The 21,080-nt window shown below is 44.6% G+C and overlaps 1 protein-coding gene across 4 annotated transcripts; it reads right to left on the bottom strand.

Annotated features, from left to right (window-relative positions):
- Positions 1–3,371: 3,371 nt before the first annotated feature.
- rbm14b (RNA binding motif protein 14b) lies at positions 3,372–20,260 on the bottom strand. Of its 4 annotated transcripts, none has more exons than XR_013934544.1 (5): positions 20,197–20,260; positions 15,429–15,781; positions 13,083–14,193; positions 5,244–11,044; positions 3,372–4,580 (listed from the first exon to the last, which is right to left on the bottom strand). XR_013934544.1 is itself a non-coding variant. In XM_080451177.1 (4 exons), the coding sequence occupies exons 2-4, from the start codon at positions 15,775–15,777 to the stop codon at positions 10,750–10,752; spliced, it is 1,755 nt and encodes a 584-aa protein (XP_080307303.1). In that variant the 5' UTR covers positions 15,778–15,781; positions 20,197–20,260; the 3' UTR covers positions 3,372–10,749. The 4 variants fall into 4 exon arrangements, 2 of the variants coding, with proteins under 2 accessions (XP_080307303.1, XP_080307304.1); XR_013934545.1 differs by having other exon boundaries at positions 3,372–5,370; positions 7,007–11,044; XM_080451177.1 differs by having other exon boundaries at positions 3,372–11,044.
- Between the last annotated feature and the right edge of the window lie 820 nt (positions 20,261–21,080).

The following is a 21,080-nucleotide window of genomic DNA, read 5'->3' as shown; positions in this document are numbered from 1 at the left end:
GTTTGCCACAGACCCCCATCTGAAAATGTGTTGTGCCAGGGACCCACAGAAGAGAAGAGTAGTGCTAAAAAAAACACTTTTCAAGATTTTTCAAAAATGTTCCAAAATAGCAGATGTACAAGTTTGCAGCGCGGCACCAAGTGACGCGCTGTGAGCTTGTACATCTGCTGTTTTTAAATGGCCGAGGTAACACATTTTGCTGGGGACCCCCTGGAACACCTCCAAGGACCCCTGGGGGTCCCCAGACCCCACTTTGAGAAACACTGATCTAGGGGTCCTTGGCCAGAAGAACGTTGAAGACCCCTGGTTTACAGTGATCCATGAAGCCTCCAGACGAAAGAGGCTGTATGTATGAACCACTTAAACCCCATATGGTTGACCGGAGTCCCTCTAGGGCTCTATAGTAGGCTACTATGGTGTCTTTTCTGTTTTCTGTTATTGTGGGCAAGGCTTTTGCTGAAAATAGCCGATCGACAAGCTCACAGCCATCATGTCCATCTGCTATTTTCTGCGGACAAAGGTCTTCCCCACAATAAGGATGCTGGGGTTTAAGTGGTTAAAGATAATTATCATTGTTGTACTCCTGCTGATAATAATGTATTTCAATAATAAAACAAATCACTCACATTTTATTCAAATTGATAATATAAAAAAAAAAACACACAATGAATCACACACCTAAAATCTTTTTGGAGGTATAGATAATTACACTTCTAACAGTGCAGATATATATTTAAATCACAGCAAGCTACATAAACAAAAGAGAAGCAGACATTAATTCTTTCAAAAATCAAATTTATTAGCGATTTCCGGGCAAACCGAACAATGCCCTAAAAGGACATTTTGAGCAATGCAAGAAAAATTACTATAAATGCATACATATGCCTACAATGTTTAAAGTCAGTTGTATCAGGAGTATGTTTGCTCTGTAATTCGTCACTGAAGCATCATTGTTTCAAAGGCCCTCTCACCTCCGGCTGAAATGAATGGCCTTGAGTTTATGATTTGATTTGCTTTTCAGTCATGAAACAGGATGTGAAAGCATGTCTAGAAACTGGAATGACTTATTCGTGGCATTTAAATGTAACCACACTTGACTTGGTCCATTAACCTATTTGTGGAAGCTTTAGCTAACCGTATAGTAATGTGTAGTTACCATTTGCCGACGGCTGTTCAGAGGAAATCAGAAGAGCAAATTGTGATGCCTGTAAACAAACACGTCATGGTGAGGTGTAAATAAAGTGTGATATGCAGTGGTGGAAAAGGACTCAATTATTTTACTTAAGTAAAAGTATCAGTACTGCAATGTAGAAATACTCTGTTACAAGTAAAAGTCCGGAATTCAAAATGTACTTGTGTAAAAGTACAAAAGTATTGGTATCAAAATGTACTTAAAGTACCAAAAGTAAAAGTTCTAAAATGTTTGAAGATAGCAGATTTACAAGCTCACAACACGTCACATTGCGTTGTGAGCTTGTAGATCTGCTATTTTCAAATAGCCTAGGTATAAAATAGGGCTAAAGTGGTTAATGTATGTGGTTAATGTATGCTGTTAATTATGTTAATAATGTATATCTGCAAAGTAACTAGTAACTAAAGTTTTCAAATAATTGTAGTGGAGTAAAAGTACAATATTTGCCTCTGAGATGTAGTGGAGTAGAAGTAAAAGTATTGAAAATACTCCAGTAAAGTAAAAGTACCTAAAACATTTACTTAAGTAGGCTACAGTACTTGAGTAAATGTACTTAGTTATTTTACACCACAACACTGACTGAAGTGTAATCAATGATAAAAGGACCACTGATGGGAAAAGACTTGGGATTCTCTGGTGATTTCACAGACATGTGCCTGTGAGTTGTCAATGAAAATGTCATTAATGGCTGACAGCTGTCCTCTGTCCTACCGCCACACACGTTTGCTGACCCGAGGTTACAGGATAACACTGCTATGCAGATGGCCTAAGTACACATCTGAATCAAGAGGTTTTGAGGACCTGCCAATATGTCAATGTTTTGACCCATGGAGCCAAATGTGTGTTTGGCCATAATGCAAATAACAAGGAAATATTGGCAACACGTTCTATGAAGAACATGCATTCCAGGAATCACTTTCCTTTGCATATATGTCAAAGTCGGATTAGCAGTTCTCCAGAACTGGACCACAAAAAAATGGCCATTGCACTAGTATCTATGATGCATTATAGCTGTTTATAACATCCACAATGCATTATGTTGCTGCTACAAGCCTTCATCATACCTCGTATACTGTATTTGGCCTGTAATACTATATAAAGGTCAAGGATCTGACTAAGCACTAATGGTGCCTTCTGTACACATTATAGAGCAGGGGTCTTCAACCCCTGGGGGGTCCTCAGAGTTACTACAGGGGCCGCCAAATCTTTGTGTGATAGAAAAGTTAATTTTTTTTATTAACCACTTCAACCCTAGCATTTGTATTCTGAGGAGAGCTTTAGCCGAAAATAGCCGATCTACAAGCTCACAACGCCTCGCAGCACGAGGCGTTGTGAGCTTGTAGATCAGCTGTGTTTGAGAAGTTTGGTATAGAGGGCTATTTTTGAGAGGTTTGGTATAGAGGGAAAAAAGAGCAGACTAAGTATACCGAGCCAATAGTCAAGTTTACTAATTATCGACCATCACCGGTCTGTAACTCAGAGGGTGTATAAACAGAACCATTACGGGTCTATTTGTACACTCAAAGAGTTCAATTAACACAGGGGATTTTACAGTACGTGATTTCCAACTTACCAGACACTATGAGAACCAATGGTTTCTGAACTGCCTTGATGTGATAGCCCAGCCCCCCCCCCTCCCCCAAACTCCATCTGCCACTTCAAGAAGCTAAGCATTTCAAACAGGTTTACCGTATTATAATTATATCAGCATTGCTTAAGCCTATATATCCAGTCTTTACACAGTACAATTCAGTACAATAATTTAACTCTGAAAGGGTAAAAAAGAAAAAAAATGAAAAAAGGGGGCCAGTATTAAAGTGGCTATTTTTACACTGTCAGTTAAATTACCACTGGGGATTCTGCTGTGCATCGATGTGCAACCACAGAGACAACATGGTTTGTGACTTCTGTCAAAACTAGTCAAGTGGAACGTTCCCACATGCACATGGCTGTAACCTTCAATACCCTGTGAAAACAAACACAGCCACTTAAAGGGGGTGCACAGTGATAGTTTTCAATACAAATATTGGTTAAATAGCACTAATTCCCGATGGCCTCCCCCCACCTCTCCAGCTCTTTAGTAAACATTTTCAGGTGAGCAAATGTTATCACATTATATATTTTCTACATGGGAAGTGGTGACGCAATCAAAATGAGCAGACAAAATTGAAACACTATGAAATGAATAATGATTTATTGTCTTTGTGGGGTTTTCTACCCTGACATCTGGAGATGGAGAGACCTGTTACAGACACTCTATTGCAATGATTATAATCTGAATATAGAGGTTTAACTTTTAAAACTTTTTTTTATTTTTTACAAAAACATCACTCACACCCTCTTTAACACATCACTTTTACAATGGCTTTATCCAAACGTATTAACCTGTATATGGGAAAGTATTGTAGAAACACAATAATAGAGTGTAAGCATTTCCCCAATATACATAACACACTTACAACCGGGTAACAACACAACATACACACTTACGGAAACATATATACAATCATGCCTGTGCACACTGTATTTATAGTGTGACACAACCTGTGAGATTGATCGATGTGTTGTGTATGGACGAAGCGATCTTCATCGAGTACATCAAGTACCACGGCATTATTGTGTTCCTAAAATAGCACCCCCATACTTTAACACGCGGCTTAATGTGGCCGAATAAGGCCTTTGTAAAGTCAAGCGCTCTCTCAAACATCTCATGCAATATGCAGAGCTGTGCTTCTAGCCCGGGCATCTGGAACACACCCAATGAATGTTTAACTGCTGTCCAATACACAGAGAGCAGAAAAGTGAGTGTGTGTGTGTGTGTGTGTGGCAGGTGTTGGGTTGGGAGGAAGCTGGAAGGCAATGGGGTTTGGCTGTCAGTGCGAGTTTGTGGCTGTGAATATAAAGCAGGGGTTTAGAAACGCGTGGCTGCATTCACCCAAGCGTAGGAAGCCCAGAACTCAACAACATCCTGAGCCTGGAGTGAGGAGTGGGGTGGGGGGGGGGGGTGGAGGGGGTGGCAGGATGGATTGGGTGTGGGGCAGTGGAGGAAACTATTGGAACACCAGCTGTCCTGATTACGGAGGATGGCACTTTGTTTCTGTCAGTATATCGTTTAACCACTTAAACCCCTAGTGTCCCTATTCTGGGTATGTCTTAATAGGTGAAGATTTGGCGGAAATAGCAGATACATAAGCTCACCAATTGTGAGCTTGTGGATGGGCTATTTTCTGTGAAGATATTTGGTCTAGAGGGGAAAAGGAGGGGACCAAGTATTGACCCCTCGGAAGTTGAAGTTTAGGGTTTAAGTGGTAAGAAAAAGCAAATGCCACAGTTATTGACTTTTAGTTACTCACGTTAAGTAGCCGTTTGGAGAGTTCCCATAGAAGTTCTTACAAAATACAGGGACAATATACACCCAATTAAACTTTAGAGTGCACCAGCAACCACAATTTAAAAAAAAAAGGTATTTAAATACTTTATTTAAAGTTATTTGTAATTAGGGACAATTGTCATGTCTCTTGCAAGCAGGGTTGGAGTCTATTTGTTCAAGGCCGCGTCTCTTCCCAGCTAAAAATGCAAGGCACTCTTCTAAAACGTTCGTCCAAAAGCCCAGAGTTGAAAATATTTCAACTCTCGGCGACCAGACGCAAACGCACAGCGCAGAATAGACACACAGCGCCTCGTCACACTGCTACCGTGTTCAGCACCGCGTAAATACGTGGTTCTCCCATTAAAATAATTTTAAAACAATACACTGCGCTCAGGAAAAAATGCCTTGGTGGACAAAGCAATGTGAATTGAAACTACAACTCAGCATTCAACATTCTTTGACAGAACATTTTAGAATAATACATATGTATAATTTATATATTCTCAATTCTATTTTGAAATAGACCTGAAGTGAATGCACCATTAACCCAGACTATTCTAGCCCTATCTCACTACCTGACAAAATACTTATAAAAAGACACCACGATAGTTCTCCACCATCAGGACAGTGAGGTTAGGGAGCAAGGGTGACGAACAGGAGACCCAGACGCTACCAACTCACCTTTGCATCAATTCATCTATCCATTCATCCTTTCCTCCTTCTTCTGTCTCAATGAAAGGTTAGACAGAGAAAAGGCCACACACCCTTTGTCTTGACTCGGCCCCCTCTGGTGTACTGCATCTCCCAGCTGTCAGAGCAAATGTCGGAGAACTCAGTCGACTCTGTATGTGTGTGTGTGCGCGCATTCAGCTACTGCATCTTATCACAAGGACATTCTAAGCAAATATACACAAACATTCAAATCAAGTCGAGAGAGCGCATAACCAGGCAGTTCGGGCTGTTTCCAGCGTGAAAGATATACAGACAGAGGTGCCACACCAGAAAAATCCTATAGGAACTCTGAGATTGTTGAGAATCTGCAGGCGAGCAAGGCCTCATACCCAGGCCTGTCCTATAGGATGTTTCTGACAGGGGACGGAGGAGGCTGTGAGGGGGACCAGGACAAAAGACTTACGAAACCATTCCCGCTGTTAAAAACCCTCATAAAAATGGAGGTTCGGTTTGTCAGCTCACTGTGAAATGAGCTCAGTTGGGTATACGCAAACCTGAAAGCAGTGGTGGCGGGACTGAGATGCATTCCTCATACAGAGGACAAACCAGGCGCTTTACTGTTTTTGAAGACAGTTTCAAGCAAAGCAGCTCGTTTCAAGACACCGAAGTCTCTGTATGAAATGTTACTGCATCCGACGGCGGGGCCGACGCACACACTGTCCGTCGTCACGGCCGCGTCTCTATGGTTTCAGGAAGTGGAGGGAGGCAGGGAGGGGGAGGGGGGATGTCAGGTTGGGTCAGGTGGGTGGTTCTGGGAAGTGGGAGTTCTGAGCCAGAGCCACGAACCCCCGATCCAAGATGGCGACGGTGGCGGCGACTGGCAAGCGCTTGTTTGGACGGCGGAGAGGTTTGGGGGGGAAAGGGGGGGAGGAGGCGCAGATGGGGGTTAAGGAGGAGGGGTTGAAGAGGAAAGGGGGAAGAAAGAGAGAGAGGAGAGGGAGGGGCGGCGAATACGGCGGAGGAGGAGTTGACTGGCGGGCAGGAGGTGGGGGAGGATTCCACATGTGCCAAGCGTAGATAGATACGCCAATCAACGAGACAGCAACGCCAACAAACACACTCTTCACACATCTGAAACACACACACACACACACACTCTCTCACACGGCCCTATCTTGCGCGCCGCCTTACCTCTTATGCCTAAACGTACTAGTCATATTTTACTATTTTGAAAAACATTTGAAAATAATTCAAATAGCCAATTTACATTGACACGTTGTGAGCTTGTAGATAGGCTATTTGAAATATTTTCAAATGTTTTTCAAAATAGTAAAAGATAGGGGTAAGGCGGCACATAAGATAGGGCCCACAGTCTCCCTCCATCTCTCTCACACACACACACACACACACACACACACACACACACACACACAGGCCAGCGGGACAGTGAGACAGATAGGGCACGGTCAGTCGTCTGTTGTGCGGATGCGACACAGGACAAAGTCACGTTTTTCCCTCGGACTGGTGAGGAGGATATTAGCCCCGCCCCCTCCCTTCCATCCCAGAACCGCGAAGAAGCTCAAGGCTGTGTGGCAATGCCATCGCAGGACAAGGGAAGCGCCACGGAGGTGGGAGGGCGGTGGTGGTGATGGCGGAGGACAGGAGGTCAAGACAGTCAAAAAAGGGGGGAGTCGGCAAGGGAAGGGGGGTGAGGCGAGGCGGGGCGGGGACAGCGCTTGTTTGTTTTTTTTGTTGGGGGTTTTTTGATTTACCTTGGTGGTGGAGAGAGAGAACAAGTTCCCGCGTGCCGTGGCGCCACGCTAAAAGTCTTCCCCCCTCGTGGCCGGCGCAGCCCCACGCTCTTGCGCAGGCGCGCACGGCGTGGGCCGTCGTCCCAGACGGGCCTGGTGACCTAATTCAGTTGAGACAGTTAGTCAGAGCTGCACTTATCAGCGTGGCTGGGTGGCAGAGATACAAGATACTTCACATGCAGGGTCAAGAAGAGAGTCATAGTAGACACACACACACACACACAGGGTGGTACAGGGTTGGTTCTCGGTGGTGGAAGGAGGAAGAACAGACCAGCGCACACCCCTCAAACCCCAGCCACAGAACTGCCCCACAGATCAAAATGCACCCAGGCCATTCTATCTGTGCGCCTCTCCCCAGTCCCAGCTCTCCAGATCAAACTTTGTATGTATATACACAGTATATACACACTGTATGTGTGTGAATGGGACTCCCGTCTGTATATAAAAGGGCAACCCCAATTGAAGTTACAATGCCTGCCCTGTGTTTTTGCCAGGGGCGTTAGGCGCATTAATGCCCATTTGAAAGAATCGCATTAAACTCAACGATTAGCCTTTGTCTAATCCCTTTTATTCAGTACCTTCTCTGGAACCCGTGAGAAACCATTGGACCCAAGTTTGGAGTCCAGTCGGAAATGAATGGACAAAGAGAGAGTCTGATTGGTGCACCGGTGATGACCTGCTACACAGGCCAACCCAGCGGTACATACTGGAGTATGTCCTGCTGTACATGCCAACCCAGGTACAATAGTATGAGAGGCTGGAGAGAGGAAGAGCACTGTTCCCCACTTACCGAGACCAAAGAAAGCATAGCTGGGTGAGCATCTACATCTTTCCTCCCCCCTGGATCCCCCAGTCAAATGGGTCTGGTGGTCAATTCACACAAGAGAAACAGGAAATAAATGAATAAGAAGAGGGGAAACCCCTCCCCACCAAACCTTTGTTCTGCTTTTTACCACAGCAGTGAGCCAAACATTCTTTATTATAATGGTGGGTATAGTAATACATGTTCTCAAAAAAAAAAAAGCATGCTGTTTTTATATATATATATAAAAAAGGCAAAAAATAAAATACTAAAAAATTCTGTCTCAGACATGGCAAACAAGACATTTCGCAACCACAGAACTCGAAGGATGCAATTGGTATGCGGGTGTATATAAGACACAGAAAGATTACATTTTGAGATTGTGAGATGCAAAAAGTCACTTAACCACTTAAAAACCACAGGGGAAGAAGGGAACGGAGAACAGCGAGGCAGTATGGTGTCTTGAGAGGGTGTTTGTCAATGCGGTGTACCTGGGTCAAAGGTTATTCGCAAAAGAATTGTATCAAGAATTTGTTTTATTTGCCTTGGCGTGCCAGAGGGGTGGAGTTCGCCACGTAGGAGGACAATTCAATGGGTGCCAGAAAGTTTATAGGTTATACTATTTTGAAAGTTGCTTTTAATACACCTTTCTGTTGACAACTTTTGTGGCACTCCCCTAATTGTCTTTACGCGGAAAACCCAACTCGGCTGGAGCTACGAATACATTAAAAACAAACCCTTAAGCTTTTTTGCAAATATTATTTGACCTAGGCCTTGTATGTACGTGGAAAAGGATTACTGCTTGTGGGTGACTGGAAGACACTGCACCATCTCTCAGTTCATTGGTACCAATGGCAATAGCATTCTGCTTTAACTAGCAGTTCATTAGGAAGTTGTCGTTTAGGCAGGGGAGGGCACAGCAAATGCTTTTCGGCACCACTAGAAGATTTTATTTAAAATGCCTCATAATCTCTCTGAAGATAATTAAAAAACAAAAAACAATGGGAGGTGTGCAATTCCCATGAAAGAGCTCTGCTTGGTTCACATGATTTATTATTTTGTACATTGTGTAGAGCCACCCGCTATAGAAATGAACCCTTCCCCCCCGGTCTCACATGATTAAAAAATAAAATTAGTCAAAAGCACTTAAAAAAATGGGAGATCCCTCCACTTAATGCACTTCACTCAAATCTTATAGGCACAGAGTTAAGCTCATCGTCACATAGATTCTAGGTAGGATGCAGTATAACATGTAAAGATTAATCGTAAACAGCTCATTCGCAAGTCCACAGAGGTGATTTGTTTCACCATTTAGAATTCATCGTTGCCCTGGGCAGACTTGCACAAAACATAACTACACTAAAAAACAAACAATACAAACACTATTTTAAAAAAGGCCTCTGGAAGTACAGTCAAGATTATTTATATACATACACAGAGATGTCAATGTCACTAAAATGTGGCATCCCTTTCTGAACTGCTGACACCAAACTTTTTATGACTTCCAGGCAGGTAAACTGCTGACTGGGTGAAACTTTCCCAAAGCTTTTTTTTTTTTTTTTTAACCAAAGTTTCTACCAGAGCTGAGCAACAGAATACAATAGAATCGAGGATAGCATTGTATAACGCCCCCCTCCCCCATTATGAATCAATGGAAAAGAATTGCTAAGTACACAGCAGGACTGTGCTTTATAAAAACTGAAGGGAGATGTTCACTAGTTGCTTGTCATTCGGTCTACATACAAAATTAGGTCGGTTAATACGCTAGGATTAGGCAACAAAATTTCATTTGTGGAAAATCCTCTTATTCTCGAGTTCTCTCCACCGCAAACACTTGGGCCTGTAATTTCTCCACTAAAACTCAGTATCAGAGGTAGGCAGGTGCAATTAAAAAGAGAGAGGGAGAGAGGTGAGGCAGTGTCTTTCAGTGCTATAATTACAGTAGAAGGGGTGAAGGGGAGGGATTTTGGGGGCAAGTCTAAACATACATAACAGTACGCTAGCGTGTGCTTTACGTTTTTTTTTCTTCTCTCCAAGCGCAGGTCTTAACCTGCGGCACATCTTTGTGTCATGTGTGAGTGTTTGTGTGCTGCATTGTTATCACAGCTTAGGAGCCGACACATTCGTACTACAATCACATCACATTCGAGACAAGAAACCCCCCCCCCCCCCCTCCCCCCCATATCTTTGTCCAACCTTGGGTCGGCCGGACACAGCGCAGCGCAGACGGTATACAATGTGCTTATCTGACATCTCATCTGATTGGTAAACACATCCAGAAATCTAAACAAAAACACTTCCAACATAAGGCAAAACAGGGTTTCAAAAGTAGCTGCCCTGATTTGATCGTTGAGGCTTACAGGAGCATGGCTGATTGGTTTGATTAAAAACCAATGGTTGGTTAATTATAGGCTTGGCCTTGGAAAAAAAATATCATACTTGATTCGCAGAAATAAAGGCATATGGAATAACTGACTTGGTCAGTCAAAAATACTGGCACAGGAGTGAGACTGGACTGGCACGATAAAAAAGAAAAGAAAGGAGAGACTGAAATGTGCTAAGAATGCCCGTACAACAGATGAGAGGCTGCTCGTCCCTTTCTAAGCTGCGCTGCGCGTGCGCTAAACCAGGACCCAAGGTTGGCGGTTCAAGTCCCTCCAGAAGCAGGGGTTAAACCACGGAGCGCCACAGTATCAAACCCCACCCCGCAAACAAACATAGAACCCCTATGCACACACGCGCTTACACACATACAGCCGCTGTGAGGTGGTCAGACGGGGGAGGGCAGGGGGGGTTTGAGGAGACAGGGGGGCAAGGTTTGGGGGGTCCTTTTTTGAAGGGGTGAGGGGTGGGGGGAGGAGGAGGAGGAGGAGGGAGCAAGAGGAGAGTTGTGTAGTGCGGACTATCGGAAGGGGGGCTCAGGCGTGTGAAGGGAGAGTTCGGGGCGGCGGAGGATTGCCTCCTTGCGCGCGGGCGCCGGCGGCAACGGCGGCTCATACACTCTGGGGGCGGCCATGGCGGCCGCGACCGCCGCCACCGGCCTGAGGGCGTCCAGCGTGGCCACCGATTGGGCGGGGATGGCAGACATGGTGGGCATCCCGGGCATGCCTGGCAGGGCCGCCATCGCGCTGGGGGGCGGGTAGGCGTACTGGAACTGAGGGTACTGCTGCAGCTGCTGGTAGTACTCAGCGTAGTACCTGGGTGGGGGTTGGGGGGGGGGGGGAGATGGACGAGGTGGACAGACAAGAGGAGGGTTTAGGTAGGATAATGCAGTTATGGATGAAAGAAAAAGAGGAAGGGTAGGGAGTAGCACGTGACCACGCGGCTGGCGCTACTTAACCCATTCAAACCGGGAACGCATCTGTGTAACCACTTATACCATTATTTTACGCTTTGGCTATTCAAAAACAGCAGATATACAAGCTCATAGCGAGTATCGCCATACCCCCATCTCAAAATATGTTGGTCCAGGGACCCCCCAGAAGCAAAGATGTTTGCTTTAATTTTATTTATATATATATATATATATATATATATATATATATATATATATATATATATATACACACACACACACACATACTGTATACACACAAAGATTTGCACAAATTTCCACTATTTCTCAAATAGCAGATCTACAAGCTCATAGCACGCTATGAGCTTGTATATCTTCTATTTTCTAATAGCCAAAGTATAAAATAATGGTTAAAGTGGTTTTAATGTTTAATGTTAATATCAATACTAGTAGAGCTGATAATAGCACACACTACCTGGAACAGGCAAGTCAGGACACAGGTAGAGGGGGTGAGGGGGATAATTACAAGTATATTAGTTTTGAGTCCAAGGAATGAGTAAACCTGTGGAATCATCAGCGGTTCCCGAATTTATCAAAGTCTGTACTGAGAAGCAGTACAAATGGGGAAAAACTTACATAATGCTTCGACCCATGACTCTTTTGTGAATAAAACATTACATTATTTTCAACCAATTTGTATGATGGAGGATGTTAACTATTTGACAGCCAATGATGAGATTTCTCGTCATATTTGGCAATGTTTTCAGTGGTTTAACGATAGAGGGCGCTCTTCCGCAGCCTGTGAATGATCCCAGGATCACCAAGAAGAGTACACCCAGAAATCACCTGATCACAACAAAATGGTTTTGTTCAGTATTATACGATTTATAAAATTAACATTTTCTCTGCTTTCTGCACATAACTATAACCTTCCCATAGGTGGAATCTGCTATATAATAGCTCAACAGTAGAAATGTAAGCGCTAGCATGGGGATCAGCCCGGACAGGACGTGAGAGTTCTGAACTGCAGCTTTAATAAGGGTGGTCTGTCACATTTAGCCTACTGACAATATTTGACATTACTGCTGACCATTTTTTGTTTGGTTTTCAACAAAGCCGTTGGATTGGTTGGTATGAAACTCTGGCTTGAGATACATAATTCAACACATTAAATATCATAGTGTGAGTATTATCTTAAGAAACTAAGTTATGGCTTTTTTTCAATGGATTCTATATAGCAGATTAACTTGAAAAGTGCAGCTGAAAATAGTCCTCAGAGAAAAGATTGATTTACTAATGAAATTCAAACATTAATGTTTTAACATGGACTCAATTATTTAGGTACGTTCGGTACCGTCTTCATCACTTTGGAGAAAATATAATGGAAGTAAAAAAAAAAGACAGAAGAAGAGATTAACCACTGTGGGCGATAACACCAAGACACGCGTCATCAATAAAACACGGCGCCAGTAAAACCATTGTTTTCCTATGGTGTCGCACACCTGGTGTGTGCTCCTCTCGTGCGGCACGTTTTTTCTAGCAATTATTAGACTAAAATATTCCATTTTAAGTTGTAAAATGGTCTATGGCAGTGGTTCTCAAAGTGGGGTCCCCAGGAAAAGTAGTATAGCATCACAATCATTTTATCCATTTAAATGTTGGATATAAAAAAATAGCAGATCTACAAGCTCGCAGCGCGACACGATGCAAGATTGTACATCTGCTATTTTTTAGAAATTCTCTTACACAAATCTTCTCTTCTGGGGGCCCCTAGCACAAGCTCTTTTCAGATGGGGGTCCACGGCCACATACAATCAATTTGGTGGTCGTTGACTAAAGTTTGAGAAGCACTGGTGTATGGTTCAAACTGTGAATACACATTGACATGCATTGAGGCAGATATGGTCCTTTACCAAAACAAACACACTCTCTCTCTCTACCTGGCCATGGGGTCCTCCGCTGCCTCTGCTGCCTCCTCGGCTGCCCGGCCGGCCGGCGTGGGGAGCAGGGGCCGCCGGGGCTTGTTGGCCCTCTGGTACATGAAGGGCTTCATCACCGGGTCGGGTAGCAGCGGCGCCGCCGTCCTCCGCAGGGGGCTGCGATCCCTCTCCCCGGACTTGGCCGCAGCCTGCGCCTGCTGATCGGCCATGACCTGCTGCCCCTGGGCGAAGTAGTGCGCCTGTCTGGCCGCCTCGAAGAGAGCCGTGGTGGGGTCCGTCGCCCCCATGGCACCTATGTGGGTGTAGGTCGGAGCGGCGGCGCCGTACATCGCCTGGGAGACGCTGTACGCCGGGTTGACCGCCGACTGCATTTCTAGGCCCGGCGCCGCGGCGAAGTATACCGGGTGGTGGTTGGCCATGGCGTGGGCGTAAACGGGGGTGCTGTAGGCTGCGGCCGCAGCGGCCGCGGGACTGGCGGCCACCTGGCCGTAGATGTTGGGGTACATTTGTTGCATTTGTTGCATTTGCATTTGTTGCATTTGCGACATTTGGGACATTTGCGACATTTGGGACATTTGCGACATCTGGGACATTTGCGTGGAGGCCTGCGTCAGGGAGGCCTGCCCGGCCACCGTCCCGTAGAGCTGGTTGGCCACGTTGGCACCGTACACCTGGCTGGCAAGGGCGCCGTACACGGCAGGGTTCACAGGGTTGCCGTCGGCGCGCGTGCCGGCGGTGAGCCCCGTAAGGGCCGCGTAGGTGGGGTCGAACGTGGACGTGTTGTAGACCGAGTTGTGCACGCTCTGCTGGACCTGGAGGGGCAGGCCGGCGGCCGCCGCGGCGGCGGCGGCAAGCACGGCCGCCTGGCTCTGGTACTGCTCCATTGTGGACTTCCCCGCGGGGCACTCCCCGGCGTAGTGACCCTGCTTGCCGCAGCTCACGCAGGGGATCTTTCCCGTGGGCGTCTGCTTGCTAGGCTGGACCTTTGACAGCTCCACGGAGAGGGGCCGGCCCTTGAAGGAGGTGCCGTGCAGGGCCTCGATGGCCTGGAGCGCGTCCTCCTTGTTCTCCATGTGGACAAAGGCATAGCCTGCAGAGGAAGAACTCCTGGCTGTCATTGAGTGCAGGGACATCGGTTAGAATGGCACATGCCCACAGAACTCAAGACTCCTTATTCCAGTCTATTGTTTGACAGCTAGATTGAGCTCACTGAATGCAAGTGAATTCCTGTTTGGATAAGATATCTAGCAGTGACAAGGGTCCCTAATATCCACTGAACAAGAGATGCCATTAATAACAACAATAGCTGCACCAGTGATTACAACAAAATAAAGAAAATAACAAACTAATGACCCTTGTATTATTTTTGCAGCATTCACAGGTATATATCTAATTGTGATCCAAGACAAAACGTGTATTTACCAGTGTGGTATACATTAATCAAGGGGGACACACCATCAAATTGTGTCCCCAAAGGCTAGGCCTATTACGTTCAGATCAGTGTTTTCAATTACTATCACAACTACAGAAACAGACAGTAGACAGAAAATCAACGGTATATCTTTGCGTTTTGTTTCCTCTAAATGCCATGTCCTTAGATTATCGCAGTGGGAGTGCATCTTGCATCTGGGCTGACAGAACTCTAGACCGCTGTATCACATATCACATGCTGAAGCTATAAAGCCGATGTAGGACAGTTATAGACACACTCCTGACCTCAATACACAGACATATCTCTGCTGTGTTATGATAACCACATGCAATATTCTTTGCTCTCATGTCTGCATGGCATGGCATGGCATCATTGACTCTCTCTGCACCAGTGGTGTCTGGAGACTAGTCTAACCCAGGGTTTCATTCAGATCAAAGACGTCACCTGGGGACATCATGAATTTGTTTTCCGCTCTCAGGTTGAGGGTGTGTGAATTAGTTCTTGGTAAACACACCACTGCTCTAGAATGTTTGCATGGTCATGGACAATGACGCTACATGGCGGAGTGACGATTTTAACGTGTAACTTTGTCTGTATTAAATGTGAATGTAATCGTTCTACTGTGTGACGGGAACATTGTGAAAACCTGACATCACCCTTGCACAGTACACCCGTGCGCTCCGTGTCGATAGCGAGCTCTCTCCGTCCTGTAAAATCACCGGCAGTCCACCTAAAACTGGCAACAAGTTTTACATGGGCTGGCAGCGATTCTCCAGTGTGTGCTCTCGACACTGAACGCATTGGTTAAGTGTGATGTCACATCTTCACATCACCTCCTCAAAATAGAACGATTACACATTTTTAAAACAATTTAAAAACATGACCACCCACCCAGCCCTCTCCCAATGGCTCACCTTTGACCTTGTCACATTCTAGAACTTTCCCGAAGGTCTGGAACAGCTCCTGGAGGTCTTCGGTGGTGCACATCCCACTCAGGTTGCCCACAAACACCTTGGTGGAGTGCAGCGGCCGGCCCCGCGACTCCTCCACCACCAGGTTCCGGCCGCGGAACTCGCGCCCATTGAGCTCGCGGATGGCGCGCTCCGCGGCGCCCTCGCCTTGCAGGTGCACGAAGGCGAACTGCCGCAGCACACTGCAACTCACCACCTGGCCGTAGGACTCGAAGATGGCCGACAGCTCCTCCTGGGTGGTGTCCAACGCCAGGTTGCCCACGAAGAGTTTCACCGTGTGGCTCTTGTCCATGGCGCTGGCGAGAGGAATGACAGATATAATGAGTGTGACTGCTGTGTGAGTTGGGCTAAGCTGTGACGCTCACTTAGCTAATCCACTTCACACATTTTCATCTAATTCAATATTCTGTTGGCATGTTGCTGTGTGTGTGCGCTAGGGCTGGCCTGTGGGAAAATATATAGAGTAGATAATATAGCAAGATCGTGATATGAGGCTAGATATCACCTGGGATTTTGTCATGATATGGCATAAGTGTTGTCTTTTCCTGGTTTTAAAAGGCTCCATTACAGTAAAAAGAATTTTCTGAACTTCTTGTCTAACCCACTTAGTTATTATATAGTCATTACTGATGATTATTTATCAAATAATGTGTAAATATTTTGTGAAAGCAACAATAGCCATCCCCACAATAGCTAGAATTATTTGGTCAAAATATTGTGGTATTTTATTTTGTCCACAACATCACTCAGCCACTCAGTGTGTGCTCTCATCCCTGGCACTGGGTCGATCCTAGGAAATGACTAAATGGCACATGGTGTGACTTTGAATTCTAAACCCATGGTTTCAATTGCGGAAGTGGGAAGAGGCACAGTAATGAAGACTATGCCTTATCATCATCTTGTGGCTCCTGAACCAATACCCGCATTCATAAATGTAAGTCACGCATCTTATTGGCTAAGCACCCTCCCGATCCTTACCCTGACCATAACCACACCATGCCTATACCTAAACGTAACTAACTATCTTATAACCTAAACACAAAACAAATATTTTAACATGACACCTGAATTTAGAATTTATTTAGAATTCATGCTGTTCGTGGAAAGCATTGTGGCTTGTGGGTATGATACTGTTGTTTCAGAAGCCAGTACCTTATCAATATTTTTTTTTACAATGTCATGTACCCAGGGACACATTTTAATAACAATACTCTTGCTTCACAGCCATGTAGTTAACATACAATCATTGCAGGAGGCTGCACAATAGAAAGCACTGAGTACTGCTCTTGGCCCCAGAGTAGCTATCAAAGATAAAGTATGATGGCGCTTATCAATTCCATTTTATACATTCCACCCTATTCAGCAAAACGATCTCATGGTATGCTGCTTCACTGTGCCACACGTGTCCGTGTGGCGCTGGAGAGATACAAAGGAATGAGGAATGAGATATGAGCAGGAGTTCAGTGAGAGGGATGATGAGCCAATATGCACCGCACAGCTGGATAATAACAGAATAGCAGACATATCTGACACTATGACTGGCCACAGACAAAGATGAACCTTTGGCTACATCATCGTTGTCTCTTGTCTGGTGGGGGAAGGGAATTATATTGCGTTTTGTTTTCTGTGCTCAATACTGAGGATTGAGGCATAATACAGTTATGTTGTGGACAGCCCAGACCTTTCTATAGAATGTGCTGCGAACAACTAGGAGTGGTTCTATTTCAATGAAATAAAATATGTTCTCCGTTTCATGACACTTGGCCGAGTGGTGGTTACTTCACTCGGAGAACAAGGACAAGTTGTCCAGCTTTCACAAGATAATACGAAAACAACTACCGCCTGTTGTCAATTACAGCCTGCAATAGTCAAATGTGATTTTGTGCAGAATGGCTGAGTCATAATCTGGCAGTCCAGATTCTGCTTGAGTTTCACACACTCAACAGACAATACTGACACACACCTGTTACTTTGCAGGTGTTGACACTAACGGTTGCCCGACTGCCCATCGCAAGTAAATGAAACGTTCAGGCAGGTGGAGTTTGCTTTCAGGTTGCCTGACGGGCAAGTGCATTCCGTCTTCATTAAATATGATGGTCTATTCATGAGGAACAATGCTACCTTTTTACTCATTCTGTTGAGTAAGTGACTGTCGCCACTCAGCAGTTATCGATTGGATTTAACATGAATTTGTTCTACAAGCGCAAATGTTATTACTCATCATTTTATAATGGATTTTTTTTTTTATTACTTTGGGCAAGTAGAACATGACCTGTACTTGCCCGATGGGCAAGTGCCTCAAAGACCTTAGTGTCGTCAACCCCTGCTTTGACTATGATAAACCCCATATTAAAACAGATTAGATAAACGAAGAGCTTGATATTCCAAAAAAAACAACCCTATCTCAGTTCCGCTAATAACAATGGCACAATGATTAACTTAGCCAAGACATAACACAAACATACTTTCACTTAGGAATCTTTATTACTTGTACTGAGGCCTACTTGTATACAATAATGTTATATATAGGGCCGTAATAACAAGGAACAGTGGGTCCTGTGAGAAGTAACTAATCACGCTGTGCAACATTTAAGTAATAATTAGTCATACGCTAGTTGCTCACAGAACACCGCAGGCCTTATCGGTTCCCATGACGACAATGTGATGATGACGACAACAACAAAGGGAACCCTTTCACCGCTGATCCCTGTATTAAGTTCAACGCCTGTTCCTGCAGGTCAAACTTCAAGCAGTGTTGCCATGCCCACTTATTATAAGCGACTTTGGGCTTCATTTTCTGTAAAGTTGCTTGTAAATATTGGTAGTAGCAGACTGCGTTTCTTTGGGCTTAGTAGTCGCTTATTCTGGCTTGCTTCCAGATGTCTTTAATTATTATTTACGCGTTATGAGCTTGTAGATCGGCTACCGATGTATACAGTAGGCTATATAGGTTTAAGTGCTCATGTGTTAGTCGCTTCTTTTGGGCTTGTTTTCCTAGACCTGGTTGCTTATTACTCTCACAAAATGACACCACTGACTTCAATCCACTCAAACAGGTTGGCCAACACCTTTTTTTTCCCCTTCTCTTTCCCTCTATTTCCTTTAACGTCCTAAAGTAACTGCCAGTAAATCAAAGGGGTAAAAGAAGGGGAACATGACACCAAAGAATGAATGACCATGTCTATTTTCTGGTAAGGGTGAGGCAGGGGTACAGGTCAACATGCAGCACAATTCTAGATTCTAATGATAGAAACTTGTTGTTTCATGTTTATCACCACCACCAGCTAGTTTTCTTGGAGCACACTGCCTATTGCGATGGTTCTCAAAAGTGGGGTCTGGGTGGGTGGGGGTGGTCCTTGCAGGGGGTCCCCCCAGCTAAATGAATGGTAGTTAGGAACCAAGGGGAGAGTGTACAAAATTGGAACCAAATCCATTTTGGGATCCCTTTGTACACTCAGATTTATGGGGGCCCATGAGTTAAATGCATACCAAACTGGGGGTCCCTTTAACCCATTAAAACCAGGAAGGCATCCATGTAATTTTTAGATTTTTGCGTTGGCTGTTAAAAAAAAAGCAGATCTACACGCTCACAGTGCGTCACTTGGTGCTGCACTACGAGCTGCCCTGCAAGCTTGTACACCTGCTATTTTTGAGAAATCTTGAAAGAGAACTACTGATTTTAGAAGGCATTTTGTAGAATCAACCTCAGGTCCTAAGTAACCCATTAAGACCGGGAAATCATCCATGTCATTTTAGGTTTCTTTGGCTATTTTTGAAAAATCGGGGAAATTTGTGCAAATCTTTGAATATATATTTATTTAAAGCGAACATTTTTAACTCAAATCTTTGCTTCTGGGGGTCCCTGGAACAAAATATTTTGAGATGGCAGGGTCCACTCCACGGCCAAATACATATCATGTTGGGGGTCCTTGACATGAAAAGGTTTGAGAACCACTGATATAAAAAAAAATCTTTTAGATCCACCAGCCTATTGTATAATATCATGGCTGCTGCTGCATTCAGTTTCACACACAGTGGGTTCATCCCAGGGAGGCATCACTATGGGGGGGAAGAGCTGCTTCTCTTTCTGATGACGAAGCACTGAGCTGAGTAAACATATTTATCCATTCACTCTTTTAAAAAAAGGAAATAGCCAAGCTAATTTAATGGGAGGGTGATTTATCGTCCAATATGTCTCGCATGATTATGAATGGCGATAATAAATAAGGGGATAAAGGGATGCTTGATCGGACGGACAAACAAAACAAGCCCCCGAGGAGGAGGGAGGCTGTCTGTTAATGGTTTACACGGAGAATAAAAACACATTACACGCCGCCATACAATAATGGATACAACGTTTCCGCGTCGCTAAAAATGTAGCTTAAAGTAGGGATCGCGCGTGGAATCGATACAAAGTAGCGATTATCGTTTTTTTTGTTGTTGTATTTCCCCACACAGGAATGAATAGACTGCAACACCAGTGTGATCTGCTGGAAGCACACAACACACACACATACATAATAATACATAACACACGATCAAACGTCGCCTACCCATCCCTCCATCTACACTAAACTAACACCCCGCGCACACCTCGCTTAACGACGTTCGTGTGAATTCGACGCCAAGTGTTTTTTTAACGCCTCGACTTTATAACAATAATGTGGCAGAAAGAAAAAAGAGACCAAACAAATGGACCAGTCAGTCTTACCTCAGCGGTGCTGTGTTTCAAAATGGTAGCGCCTGCTTCCGTTTGAGAGAATGTCGGGCATTCATTCTAGTGGTGGAAGGGGAAGGGGAGGCGGGGGGGGAGGCCCCTCCCGCAGGGGCCCGCATACACACACACACACGCACGCACACACACACACACACACACACACACACACACACACACACACACACACACACACACACACACACACACACAGAGAGAGAGGGGAGGATGCTGAATCCTCAATAAATGGACAAGAAAACCCTGGGAACCATGAGGTTATCGCCATGAATGGCAAATTCAAGCACACCTACTTGAGTTAACCATTTAACTATTAAGACCTGAGGCCTTTACTAAAAATAATGAAAAAATAAATAAAAAAAATATGAAAAATATCTCAAACTATTTTGTTCCAGAGACCCCCAGAACCCAAAGATTTGAGTTACAAATGTTCGCTTTAAAAAATATACATTATATATATATATATTTGCACAAATTCTCACGATTTAAAAAAAATAGCAGATCTACAAGCTCATAGCGTGGCACTTGGTGCCGCGCTACGAGCTTGCATATCTGCTATTTATATAGAAATCTTAAAATGACAGAGATGCGTTCCTGGTATTAATGGGTTAAACCCCATTGATACGGAGTCCTTCAGGGCTCTATACTAGGGTGTTATCTTTTATTGTGGGTGGGGAAAGCTTTTAGCTGAAAATAGCAGATCGACAAGCTCACAACGCGTTGCAACGCAAAGCGTTGTGAGCTTGTCGATCTGCCATTTTCTTGCGAAAGCCTTACCCAAAATAAGGATGCTGGGGGTTCAAGTGGTTAAAGGTGGTGGTGTGATATTTGTATAAGTGTTAAATAGCTCTATCCTCTATATT

This window comes from Gymnoscopelus braueri (genome assembly GCF_963280865.1).
Source record: "Gymnoscopelus braueri genome assembly, chromosome: 15".
NCBI lineage: Eukaryota > Metazoa > Chordata > Actinopteri > Myctophiformes > Myctophidae > Gymnoscopelus > Gymnoscopelus braueri.
This window is presented reverse-complemented; position numbering and strand designations above follow the sequence as displayed.

Excerpts from the sequence above, each read along its gene's own strand:
- rbm14b (XM_080451177.1), bottom strand. The coding sequence starts at position 15,777 with ATGGACAAGAGCCACACGGTGAAACTCTTCGTGGGCAACCTGGCGTTG. Across the intron at positions 14,194-15,428 it reads AGAATGTGACAAGGTCAAAG|CCAGGAGTTCTTCCTCTGCA; the intron begins GTGAGCCATTGG and ends ACTCAATGACAG. Across the intron at positions 11,045-13,082 it reads GCGGAGGACCCCATGGCCAG|GTACTACGCTGAGTACTACC; the intron begins GTAGAGAGAGAG and ends ACCCCCACCCAG.